Source organism: Acipenser ruthenus, chromosome 7 (assembly GCF_902713425.1).
Source record: "Acipenser ruthenus chromosome 7, fAciRut3.2 maternal haplotype, whole genome shotgun sequence".
NCBI classification, from domain to species: Eukaryota; Metazoa; Chordata; class Actinopteri; order Acipenseriformes; family Acipenseridae; genus Acipenser; species Acipenser ruthenus.
Window position 1 is genome coordinate 55630158 of NC_081195.1, and position 13322 is coordinate 55643479.

The 13322-nt window shown below is 35.5% G+C and overlaps 2 protein-coding genes across 4 annotated transcripts; both read left to right on the forward strand.

Moving 5' to 3' along the window:
- The first annotated feature begins 846 nt into the window (after positions 1 to 846).
- LOC117415282 (caveolin-2-like) lies at positions 847 to 4425 on the forward strand. Its single transcript, XM_034025412.3, has 3 exons — positions 847 to 1126; positions 1481 to 1668; positions 3169 to 4425. The coding sequence occupies exons 1-3, from the start codon at positions 983 to 985 to the stop codon at positions 3317 to 3319; spliced, it is 483 nt and encodes a 160-aa protein (XP_033881303.1). The 5' UTR covers positions 847 to 982; the 3' UTR covers positions 3320 to 4425.
- Positions 4426 to 6361: 1936 nt separating this feature from the next.
- Positions 6362 to 12286, forward strand: LOC117414902 (caveolin-1-like). Of its 3 annotated transcripts, none has more exons than XM_034024751.3 (3): positions 6362 to 6547; positions 7284 to 7451; positions 10627 to 12286. In XM_034024751.3, exons 1-3 carry the CDS (start codon positions 6515 to 6517, stop codon positions 10966 to 10968), a joined length of 543 nt encoding a protein of 180 aa, XP_033880642.3. In that variant the 5' UTR covers positions 6362 to 6514; the 3' UTR covers positions 10969 to 12286. The 3 variants fall into 3 exon arrangements, with proteins under 3 accessions (XP_033880642.3, XP_058883295.1, XP_033880643.3); XM_059027312.1 differs by lacking the exon at positions 6362 to 6547 and adding an exon at positions 6558 to 6670; XM_034024752.3 differs by lacking the exon at positions 6362 to 6547 and adding an exon at positions 6688 to 6711.
- Positions 12287 to 13322: the final 1036 nt, after the last annotated feature.

Below are 13322 nucleotides of genomic sequence, written 5' to 3' on the forward strand. Positions count from 1 at the left end.
CCCTCATCGTGTAATATATATATATATATATATATATATATATATATGCAATAACACTGGCTGGTTTTTATTTGGTTTGTGTTTGCATTTGGAGGTTGTATCAGGGTAGTGTTACGGTCAAGGCAGGTCGGCAGCAGGAAAGCAGACCCAGAGACAAAAGCTGCAGTTTTAAAGTGCTGTTGCACACTTTTATTAAACACAGAAACAGTAAAACAAATAAACAAGGGCGCAGGGGCCAAAATAAAAGGTTCAAACAAAGTAACACTGAACACAAACACAGCTGTCAAGCTGGTAGTCGCCTTCACTGAACAGTACAGAAAACACACACGGTTCATAAAGAGATCCTGGGATTGAACCCACAACCCTCCGGTCAAGAGTCCAGAGCCCTAACCACTACTCCACAGCCCTACGCTAAGGGATCACTCTGCTAAGGGATCACTGCGTGATCACTGAGATCCTGCTTTCCAATATTGTTGCTGAATAGCTGCACACAGCTGTCACACAGCTTATGTAGTGGAACACACCTGAGGTGAACACATAAATCTGCATGCATTGTACATTTCGAAATGTTCTACTTTTTTGGTTTAGTAAACACGTCATCATGTAATTTTGTCATTATAAGTAACCATAGCAGATTATTATTAGTAGTAGTAGTAGTAGTAGTAGTAGTATTGTTGTTTTTGTTACTAAAAGATAATTAGGAAACATTGGTAATGACTTTTGAGTTGCAGTGTACTCTTTACAATGATTCCCGTTTAGAATACTAGCAGTAACTTTTTAGATTTTGGAATGCCTCTAATTTAGGGTTGTAGAATGTGATCCAAGTTATTTGGTGTGTCTGCCTCGCAGTTCGTTTTGCTGCTCCCTGATGGGGCGTGGGTCTGGCTGCGAGGCAGGCTTTCGTCGCACAAATACCAAGAGAGAACTACTGTACTCTACTGAATAGAGCTAAATCGTGCATTTACACTGCACGTTTTAAAAAATGGGTTTAGAAAAGGAGAAATCCGAAACGAGAATTATAATGGATGACGACGAGTTCAATAAATCAATCGAACCGATTCTTCAGAAAAAGAAAATCACAGCTGATCCCGACAGAGACCCTCACGATATAAACTCTCATCTGAAGGTACAGTAAAAGGGGGCAGGATTGAGGCGATTAGTTTCAGGAAAGCGGAGAGATGCAACATTGTTTATTTAACCTGAGAGAGCCATTTTAACTCTGTATACATGTAAAATAAAAAAAAAAAACACTTCAGCATGTCTGTCATTCTATAGCCAATATGACATATATCTATACTTGTATACTGCACAAAACTTTTCTAAAAACACTAAATTCGAGCATAAAAGTAAAAAAGTACGACAGGTACAATGTTGTATCATGTTTGACCTCTATCAGTGCTCAGTGAAAAGTCAGTACATCTGTTATGGTAATTACGGTAGGCTACTATTTGCTAGTAAAATGTATTTTTCTTTTCCATAGGTAAATTTTGAAGATGTTATTGCAGAACCAGACACAACTCACAGCTTTGATAAAGTGTGGATTTGCAGTAATGCAGTTTTTGAACTCGCAAAATTTCTGCTGTACAGACTTCTCACAACGATCCTTGCAATTCCCTTTTCATTTGTGGCTGGAATTCTGTTTGCAGTACTGAGCTCTATACATATTTGGTATGACTGATTTATCTTGTTTGAGATGTCTAGTTTGTCTAGCCTGCTAAAGCCCATTTTCCATTGTGTAATTTACTTGCTGTTCACTTATTGTAGCTCATGTAATTTATGTAGTAAGGACAACAAGAAAGCACCACGTGTACCGGTGTGTTTTAAAGAAGTATAGCTAGTTACATTTGGATTGTGGTAAAAATTAATTCTAGAAAATACTGCACTACAAATGTATACCTAAACATTATTTCACAATGGCGTTGGCTTCAAAATACAATAAGTATAATGTTTATTCAAACTCATGTAAATTATTCAACTGTATGACAGACTGTATGCAAAATCTCAAGCCTCTAAGCATTTTGAGATTTTGAGGTATCTTGTATTTTTTGAAGGAAGTCCTTTTGATATTGTTTTTGACCTTGGACCAATGTCATGTGACTTTACAAGGTTTACACTCACACAGGTAGCACAAGTTAAGGGATGAAGAGGTATTTAAATCATATAGTAATGTATTAACATAATAGGTGCTAAAATTTAATTTGAAAACATATTTATTATGAATATAAATACATGTTTTAAAGTGCATTTATTTACTTTTCTAGTAACATTTGGTTGTGTAATATGTGCAAGTCAAGTCAAAGTTATTTGTACATTTAATATATTGTTTCCATGAGCAGTAGGCTACAGCAAAGATTCTGTGCATACCCTCAGGCATCACATAAGTCAGCCATGCAGAATCTGAAAGTATTAATATTCAGCCCTGTGGATAGACTATGGGACGTGCCTGAATGCAAGAACTGAGATACTGGAAAGTTTTTTAATGCAGAAATAGGCATTTTTCTATTTATTTTCCACAATCATATATATATATATATATATATATATATATATATATATATATATATATATATATAGATAGATATAGATATAGATATAGATATAGATAGATAGATAGATAGATAGATAGATAGATAGAGTGAATATGGACTGGAGAGGAGGGCTATAGTGGGAAATTATTGACCCGAGGGAAGACTATTGTTGACAGGGAGCTATAATTCCCGAAGCCGCAGTACATATTTAATATCAAGAAAATAAGCGAGGCCAGGCTGGATAATAAATACGACTTTATATATTTTGTTTAAATATAGCTGATACAGCATTAGTCAATGAATAAATAACATAAACAAATAAATAACAGAAAATGTTTTGGAAGTTCATACCACATACAGATGATTGTGGATAATAAATGGAATATATATATATATATATATATGTATATATATATATATATATATATATATATATATATATATATATATATATATACGGTATATAAAGTATATGATCTTGCTGGGGATTTATGTGACCAATGTCAGTTGGGCATTGCACCAGGCATCTGCATTACAACTATTGTGTTGCATGCTGCATTACAAAGTCTTTTTATGAGAGAATCTGGAATTACTATGTTAAGGCGTTCGTAAATGTTCCCTTTCTCTGTCTGAATTGCAGGATTGTGGTGCCCTGTATCAAGAGTTGTATGATGGCTCTTCCTTCAGTTCAAGCAATCTGGAGGAGCCTTGTTGACATGTTTATTTCACCCTTGTTCAAGAGTATGGGGAGGTGTTTTTCTTCTGTCGGCTTCCATGTGATGAAAGATTAAACTGCCAGTTGAAATAAAAGAAATGTTATTGTTAGTGACCAAATGATTATTCTTCATTCCATTGTTGTAAAGTAAATACATTATTACAGGTATGGACATTCTGCTGATTAGTAGCTTGTGGTACCAGAGTATATTATGTGTGCAATAAATGCTGAGCAACCTTTTCCCATAATGAATTTTATATACTGAAGATTGTTATTTTATATTAAATATAAAATATGAGTGTTTTATTCCTACATTTTATTGACTGTAAATAATAAATACTGACCAAGGTGGACACTGGTTTATTATTATTATTATTATTATTATTATTATTATTATTATTATTATTATTATTATTATTATTATTATTAAATTGAATATGCTTGGCTTCATATTTAACCTTTAATAGTGTAAATTTAGAATTTTCTTATTCATTGACCTGGCAATTTTAGGTAGGCACTTTCTTGTGTCCTCCTTATAGTAGTGGTTATTTGTTCTGTTTATATAGTTTATAATCCTGCTCTGTTAAATAATTATTTTATAGTCTTAGTCATGATCTACCAAAGCATGCAGCTCATACTAAGGAATGGCACAAACCATCTAATTCCAACCTAAAACTACAGCTACCTATACAATTTTTGTAGATTCAATATAATATGTTCAAAAATGCATTTTGTTGTTCCTCAAAGAAAACTGTATCAGTTAATTTCCAATGACATTTTATACGTTGATGGTTCAGTTTCGTATTTATGCACTATGTTATTTGGTCTGCAAGTGTCGTGCTTCATAACTGCTGTATTTGTTTCATTGTTTTTACGAGGTAAGGTACATGGTAGAAGATACACTGTTTATTACAGCATCATCTGCATCACCCATGAGGCAAATAATTATTTTATAATTGCATTTTATTAAAAATAAGTTGTTCTTCAATATGGCTTTTGAAATCCATTAATGAAATGCATTTCTATGCAGCATAATGTATGCCTTTAAATGATTTACCAGCAGGATGTATATAATTCAGCACAATATGTATCTTCAATAAAGAAAATGTTGTTCACTTGATTTTCATGAATCACAAATGAAATATATTTTATAAACACAATAAACTATTCATTTTATAATGATTGCTGCTTTACTGTTGTATTTCTGCATTCTCTTTACTTGCAAACAATGAAGAAAGGCAGCACAATGCCACCTGATTTAAAGAAGGTGTGGGTGCTGGCATTTTAAACAGCATGCCTGTCATTTGATATTGGAACTGTTTCTGCAAGTTCTCCAGAAATTGCTGGGGTTTAGTGCTTATTTTGAACAATGTTAACCAAAAAAACATAATAAGGATCGTATTTAGATATCTAATAAATCATGGCCAAGGAAGTTAAAGGCTAGATTGAGCATGAATTAGATTAAGCATTTTTTTTTAACTAATATATTTTCACCCAGAATACTGTTTGAACATTCATTACCTTGATTAAGAATACTGTTTGCGCATTCGTTACCTTGATTAAGAATACTTAATCAAGGTAGTGGGCAGCAGTGTGGAGTAGTGGTTAGGGCTCTGGACTCTTGACCAGAGGGTTGTGGGTTCAATCCCCGGTGGGGACACTGCTGCTGTACCCTTGAGCAAGGTACTTTACCTAGATTGCTCCAGTAAAAACCCAACTGTATAAATGGGTAATTGTATGTAAAAATAATGTGATATCTTGTAAGTCGCCCTGGATAAGGGCGTCTGCTAAGAAATAAATAATAATAATAATAATACTGCTTGAGCATTCGTTACCTTGATTAAGAATACGGTTTGAGCATTCATTACCTTGATTAAAAATACTGCTTGAACATTCATTACCTTGATTAAGAATACTGCTTGAGCATTCATTACCTTGATTAAGAATACTGCTTGAGCATTCGTTACCTTGATTAAGAATACTGCTTGAACATTCATTACCTTGATTAAGAATACTGCTTGAGCATTCATTACCTTGATTAAAAATACTGCTTGAACATTCATTACCTTGATTAAGAATACTGCTTGAGCATTCGTTACCTTGATTAGGAATACTGCTTGAGCATTCGTTACCTTGATTAGGAATACTGCTTGAGCATTCGTTACCTTGATTAAGAATACTGTTGGAGCATTCATTACCTTGATTAAGAATACTGCTTGAGCATTCGTTACCTTGATTAAGAATACTGCTTGAGCATTCGTTACCTTGATTAAGAATACTGCTTGAGCATTCGTTACCTTGATTAAGAATACTGCTTGAGCATTCGTTACCTTGATTAAGAATACTGTTGGAGCATTCATTACCTTGATTAAGAATACTGCTTGAGCATTCGTTACCTTGATTAAGAATACTGCTTGAGCATTCGTTACCTTGATTAAGAATACTGCTTGAGCATTCGTTACCTTGATTAAGAATACTGTTGGAGCATTCATTACCTTGATTAAGAATACTGCTTGAGCATTCGTTACCTTGATTAGGAATACTGCTTGAGCATTCGTTACCTTGATTATCCAATGTATAATGTGAGCAAGGTAAACACGTTGTTGTATGTATTTCCATTTGTGTTTGCAAGTGATGTATAATGTATGCTTGTATTACAGATTGACAGTACTATATAGTGTATTTAGGGTATATTGATGATATTGGGTAACTGTTCTTGATATGTAATTATTATAATGGTTTGTAAATATGTGTAGTGTAGTTACAGTTAAGGAATTTGAATGCAGGTGGAATGAATGGGATGTTTATGGAGTGCAAGGATGAAAATAAAAAAATAAATAAAAAATAACTGGAACTGGGTTAACCTAAATCTTTTAAATACTCTTTTTAATTGCACCTTTGCGCACACAAAGCAATATTTTAATGAAACCCTACAAATACTGGAATACTCACTGAAAAACGAAAATTATTATTATTATTTTTAGGTCATTATAACGAATAGAGCTTTTCGTCTTCCCTCCCAAAGTCTGCTTTTGCCCCGTGGCGTTGGACACTGCACAGACACGCTTGGTAGATGCGCTGTTCAAAGTTTCATTTACGGGTCTGTCTATGGATCGGCTGTCATCCCGGCCAAACAGCACACAAACTGAAATCCCGCCAGCAGTCTACCGCGCAGCCACCACCCTCTTCTTTAACGATATCTCCCTTCCTCCAAATTTGTATTGTAGTACAACACAAGCCCAATCTGATCTCACTTCAGATTCGGTGCAGCATGACTGGTGGTAGCAAGAACGAAGAATCAGAGGTATGCTTTCGTTAAACAATAACGTCAATGGGGATTGAAGGTCTGGTTAATGGCATTAATCTCAGGTTTGGGAGGCATGTATTTCTGAGAATTCGATTTGTCAGCATGAGATTCTTCAGAACGGTAAAGTTAAACTAATAGATGGGGAAGTATACATGGCACAGGTACATCATTTAACTTCTTTAACTCTTTCTTTGCATACACGGCATGGACAGCAACTTCTGCACAAAGCAGGTGTACAAATAATATTCATACTTTTGTTACATTTCTTGTATTACATACTGTACATGTATTATAATAATACATTGTAGACTTTTGTAGTGTATTTTATTGTATTTATGTGTGGGTTAATTGGTGTATTCATTGACACAGAATAGATATTTTAGATATAGTTTATATACGTACATACATAATTAAGTCTGTCATCGATGGTACATACAGTTACATCTGTCTGCACTCAATAACACTCTCCTGGGCCGTGTGCGTTACTGTGTATGTGGGTCTGGATTTTGTATGTGGAAGTTCGACACATGGGTCTGACAATATGCGCTTATTGTGGAAGGAGTATTTGTGGAGGACCCCTTGTGGTGGGAATCAGTGCCGTGGTTCAGATGGGTGTAGGGCTGCTCTTTTATCCATTTAAAAAACATTCCAGACTGGGACAGGCTGCAAACTATCACTCCAGCGTGCAAGCTGCCCGCTCTTACAAGTTTTCTTTTTCTCACGGAATCTTTAGGGATTTTTGTATCCATCATTCATTAGAGATCAGGGGAATATCTACAAACCAAAGAATAAAGACATGGATAACGACAGTATGAAAGAGAAGGATGCCTTTGATGTTCACACTAAAGAAATCGATCTGGTTAACCGGGACCGCAAGCACCTGAACGATGATGTTGTAAAGGTAGGTAATATCCAAAACCTTATTATGCTCTTCAGTGCGTGAAACTTAATATATATATATATATATATATATATATATATATATATATATATATATATATATATATATATATATATGCACTGAAGAGCATTCGCAGAATACATTATCTGTTAAGTTTTATTTTAAACTATATTTACAAATATTGTAAAACTATTACAATATTTGTATTTCTTTAATTGCAATGTTAACGATTAAATGTAAAAAAAAATACATTATTTGCAATTGAAAATACAGTTCTGTATATGGAATTTATATTAATGTGTTTTTGATGATCAACCATTATAATAATATGAGTTTGAACTAAATGTAGTTCGATGTAGCGGTATTGACTTGTTGAGTTATCTAAGATATTTCTGTTGTAATCGGTTGTCGATACAGGGCTTCTGCTCTGTCAATGAGCCCTGGTTGTAAAATAAAGATGGAAACCAATAGCTAGTAAATCATCCGTGAACTAATCAGCCATTCATCAGCAGTCAACTAAGAATATGCTCTGTAAGAAACCCTTTAAAAGCCTCTCCAAGTGTCCCTTTCCTACTATAGCAGGTTATACAGTTGAAATAGTTTTTCACCTGCAAATATTGCTATAGATGTGTGGATTACTGTAGTACTGATGGGGGAGGTTACATGTAGGTGTCCTGGTCATTCTGTGCTGTTGCCTGGAAAGACAATTTCTAAATAAACTGATGATATTCTTCAAAAGGTGCTTTGTCTTTTTTGGGAATGCCTCATTCTGTTGCTATAAAACATGTCCTTTAAAGCATTAAAGCATTGCTTTTATTTCAGAAAAAAAAGATTAAAAGCGATTTTAAAAAAAAAACTGGCTGAACATGAATATTGCAAGAAACATTGGCATGTGACATGGTGAAGATACAACAGCATGTGAAATATCAAGTGCTGGGTCACAGTATCAGGGTGTTGATTTTTGAGGTGTAGTGAACAGCAGGGGGCGGAAAAAGCATACGTTGTTCTGTAGTTTGAAGGGAAATCCCATCTGGCAATAAGTGCAAACAGACTGTCTGGGTTGTGTTAACGTGGGAAAGGCTGCTTTCCCTTAACATAGTTCTTTCCCTTAAAATAGTTTACTGATAATTTAACCATTCTTTGTGCTTTTTCATGCTTCCATACCAGTATTTTAGCATTTTACCAGTATTTTAGCATGCTTGGTTTTCCATGCTTTTGTCAGGGTATCTTCAGGGTCAACTGTAGAGCACCATTCAAATTCCACAAAACAAACTGATAGTCAGAATTCACCTTGGTCTTAACATACTATTGGGCACCTGGAGCTCATGGAAGCAATAATGTTTGGAAGAACATTTGTGGAAGGTTATTTCACTCCTTGTGTAACAGAGTTGACGGCTATTTTAGGTTATGGGGTGACATCCGTTTTACCTCCCCGACGTGCAAGTTGATGTTTCTATGCTGCAGGAAATCCTGTGTTTCACAAGCATTGTGTGGAGGGGCTCTACCCTGTTACAGGGATGTTATATTGTGGTTGTCTGAATTTCTGAACTCTGGGTAGAAAGGTTTTGCTAACATACTGCCTTGCAGTCATCCATTATTAATTTGCACGTGTGTGCCTGGGCATTGGTAGTTGGAACAGCCTGTCTGTGTCTGTCATTAGTTCTAGTCTGTGTTTCCCTCACAACTGAGGGGTGATTGCACTAGCTTCTAATAGGACCCCAAAGCTGTTATAAAGAGGCAAAAAAACCAAAAACCCACTTGACACAAACCTGACATGTAGAAATTAAACTGTAGGAATTGTGCAAGCTTATATGTTGTGTTCAGGCCAAGAAATACCAAAAAAGCAAAGGGTGCAGATTGTAAGTGGAACAGCTGTGTAGTTTTGTAATTGTACTCAAATAGACAAGGGCACTAGTACTGAGACCAGTTTGTGAACAGATTTCTAACTACAAAATGTCCTTTTTTAGCAAACCAAACCTCATCTCACTGGTCAAGCTGCCTGGTAGTCCAACACAGGCACTATCTAAAACACCATGGCAATGTAGTTATGTCGTGTAACAGTAATACATTATCCTTAAACACATTATTGCAATACAAAGCCATGAATCTGTTTTAATGAACAAGAAGAAAAAGTTATATCTAGCTCTACATAGAGTATTTCTGTTTGAGCCTCTTGGGTTGTCATGACAACTAAATCTGTCCCAAGCAGCAAAGCAAACATTCATTGGAACTAGTTTAAAGTCCTCCCGTATTATAATACTATGACCCTAATTAAATACATTTATTCCTTGTCATGTTTTTGTCTTCCTTCTTAAACACGAGCAGAATTCTAGTTTTTGAAGGTCAATATGTTTGTACAAGGGAATTATCATTTGATTTCTTCTTTTTTTGATTCATATAGTATTTATGTAACAACTTTGTACCAACTTGTCTGTTTAGTTGAATGCTATAGCAGTTCATGTTTGGCTCGGGGTGTTGGTGTGCCAGGGGTGTGGATTAATGCATCTTTATTTTATATTAATTTAATTTAAGTATTGTTATTATTGGTTAAAATATTACCTTCACCTTAATTTAAGATCTTGTAGCAAATATTACTATCATTATTTTGAGTATTAAAAGGGCCAATCCTTTTTCTTAGTCTTTTTTCATCATATCAAACTTTTAATTTTATTAATCGAAAAATATTTTATTTTTAATTTTTTTTTTTTTTTTTTTTAATCTAAAGCACAGTTAAAACTGTGTGGATAGGGCCCAATTGTATATATTATAAAAAAATTATTTAATTGCTTGATGTTGGAAGAATTATGAATGTGAAGCGGGCTAAGATGGTGAGATACGACACCTTACTTTGGGCTGTTATATGTGTAACTAATAGGGAGAATAGCTGAGAAACTAGAAGGCACACCCAAGACTGGATGCAAGGTTTCACATTAAAAACAGAACAGGCATGACTGTACATTGTCTTGGTAACATAGACATAACAGTACTAGCAAACGTTAATGTACTTCGAACTTATTATGACAGAGATGGTCGGCTGGAAATTCTCATTCACAGTGTCCTCAGATGTCCTTTTGATGCTCTACAATGCCTTTCATTTCCTTTTCTAGTACTATGCACCCCTTATTGATGCTTCTGCCATCAATAATTATTGCACTTTTTGTTTTTTTCTCCTTAGGTTGATTTTGAGGATGTCATTGCAGAACCTGACGGCACCCACAGCTTTGATGGTATATGGAAGGCCAGCTTTACCACCTTCACAGTCACCAAATACTGGTGTTACCGCATCCTCACCGCTTTGGTCGGCATCCCCCTGGCCCTCATCTGGGGTATATACTTCGCCATCCTGTCCTTCATTCATATATGGGCCGTGGTTCCCTGTGTGAAGAGCTACTTGATTGAGATCCAGTGTGTCAGCAGAGTCTACTCCATCTGCATTCACACTTTCTGCGACCCTCTCTTCGAAGCCATTGGCAAAGTCTTCAGCAGCGTGAGGATCTCTTTGAGCAAAGAGGTGTGAGGCACACGAGACTAAAAGCAGGGGCTCCAAGGCATTCTGCTGGCTACAAGCTAACAGCTGCTTTCCAGAAACAGTTTTATGAACACCGGCACACAGGGGATTGGGGAGGGGGGGGTGGGGGGGGAGAGTATTTGCTTACTCAGATTTGATCCCATTGTTTATCGTTAAAGACAGAGTTCTCCTTTTTTGGCAGTGTGTGTTTAGAGACTGCACCAAAATTCTTACTCTCTCATTCCATCATAATACGTTGTGTAAAATTGTGTTAATTGTTCAGTTGCTGTTAACCGTGCATAGGTATGACAGCTCACTAAACATACAGTGCAAGGCTACATAGTGGGTCTGTTGCTGCTGGTAGCCGAGGACTGTGCCTGCAGCTGAACAATCTTTGCAAACTGGCAGTTTTGAAGAGAACATTTTTTGTTTTTTGCCACGATGCTGCCTGGTCTGCTGCAAGGTTTTATTTTGATTAATTGTTGTGTTTATAACAGAGTAAGAGTGGGATTTAACTGACTTATCGTTCATTTTGTTATCTCTTGGATGTTGCAGAAAGTGGGATTCCTTTTTAAAGCCTACGTGTAGTAATACGTGTACATGATAGATAATTTCTTTAAATTACACTTGAAACATATAGTCCAAGTTGGAAATCAGAAAACATAAAATACAGCTACTCAGAAATGGATTATAAAAACAGGATCATTCTCTTAGTTTGTTTTTCATGCTTCATTGACATAATACAACTGACCCTCCCTTAATACAAGACAAATTAACATGACATTTATATTTAAAAAAAAAGCATGCATGCATGTCAGATGTAATTTGCACTGTATTCTTGGAAAAACACATTTGTGAAAAAAAGACATTCAGTTCAATGACTTGAGCCTTAAGTTTTCTTTCAAGTGAGTTCAAATGCCCTGAAAGTTATTCATTGTAAAACTAAAGGTAATAACAGCTTTTAATATTATTGTAGCAAGTAGAAGTTCACATTATTAGAGTATTCTTCCATTTAAGGTAGACACTGGCACAGAAGTTTTGTAAATAACAGCAAAAAAAAGTGTAATTGCTACAGTATCTAAAGCAGTGACAACATGTTATATTGTGATCATCAGTTAACTCTAAAATTAAATAGATACCTGTGTAAACCTGTGTATATTGGTTATATTTACTATCACAATGGAAGGTATATTGCAAATATTGCTTGAATCAATGCATTATTCACATAGAAAGTTGATATATTTTATATCTAATGGACTTTTTCTTTTCCCCGCTTTTACTGTAAAAACGGATATGCTGAGCACAATAAAAAAAGTTATAACATGAATTTGTTGTTGTTGATTGTTTTTATTCTATCTTGCATGATTAATGCAGGAGTATGTAGCATGCATAAAGAGTAGCCTATCATTTAAATTGCTGATTTACACTTCCCTTACAGCTGTGTGATGTTTGTGATTGTGCTGAGTGGTTCTAAGTTCTGTTGCTCTAGAATGAAGTTATTAGAATCTTTCTCTAATCCTGCCTTTACCTGGCTTTGAACCTTTCTGGAGAATCATGAAGACTGAGCAGCCTTCCTCATGCCATTCACATTACAGTATGTGATAATGTGACCTTTAAACTCTGCCAGCTTCATCTCTCCCGTTCACTCTACTGTGCTGGCGCAGGGCTGCCGTATATTTAGGTCTGCAACCCCGTGCGCATTTGCGGTTTTACAGCGCCTTTGTGCATTCACATATGTGACTGAAAAGCAAGCTAAAATATGGCAAATTCCTTTTTTTTTTTTAATGGAACGATAGCCTGCACTCAGAATGGAAGAGCTACCGGGATATACTGTAGCTGATGTTTCTTATTAATATATATTTTTTCAATGCAGCACAGTAGCAATTTTATGGTATATATTTAAAAAAAAACATATATTATTGACTATTTTGACTTAATGTTATGGTGTGTTAAACTATTAGTGTTTACTCGTTATTATCATCATTGTCATTATTATTCTGTAGTCCCTAACCATTACAAGTAAAGACTGAACAGCAGCATTACCCTTTCTCTTGGAAGATTACCGATATGGCTAGAACAAAACCCTTGTTCCACCTGTACGACAACTTCATTAAGGGAAGCGCCCTAATCTAAATATAGCAGTACACCGTCATATACCAAATACACTTTGCTCAACAACTCTGCTTGCTGCTTGTGTTGCCACACCAGTGTGAATGACCCTTTATCATAGAAAATCAAATTGGTAATGTGATGCGAAAAGGCGGCCTAGGGTTGTTCACACTGACATGGCGCGACGACACAAGCGGCAAGCAGATTTTTTTGCATTCACACTGAAGCGGTGTGAATATTTCAAAATGTGATAA

What these genes read in the sequence shown, in the direction of transcription:
- LOC117415282 (XM_034025412.3), top strand. Translation starts at nt 983, where the DNA reads ATGGGTTTAGAAAAGGAGAAATCCGAAACGAGAATTATAATGGATGAC. An exon ending in ATATAAACTCTCATCTGAAG is followed by an intron (nt 1,127 to 1,480) that starts GTACAGTAAAAG and finishes TCTTTTCCATAG; the next exon opens with GTAAATTTTGAAGATGTTAT. An exon ending in CTGAGCTCTATACATATTTG is followed by an intron (nt 1,669 to 3,168) that starts GTATGACTGATT and finishes TCTGAATTGCAG; the next exon opens with GATTGTGGTGCCCTGTATCA.
- LOC117414902 (XM_059027312.1), top strand. Translation starts at nt 6,575, where the DNA reads ATGGGGATTGAAGGTCTGGTTAATGGCATTAATCTCAGGTTTGGGAGG. An exon ending in GCATGAGATTCTTCAGAACG is followed by an intron (nt 6,671 to 7,283) that starts GTAAAGTTAAAC and finishes CGGAATCTTTAG; the next exon opens with GGATTTTTGTATCCATCATT. An exon ending in TGAACGATGATGTTGTAAAG is followed by an intron (nt 7,452 to 10,626) that starts GTAGGTAATATC and finishes TTTTCTCCTTAG; the next exon opens with GTTGATTTTGAGGATGTCAT.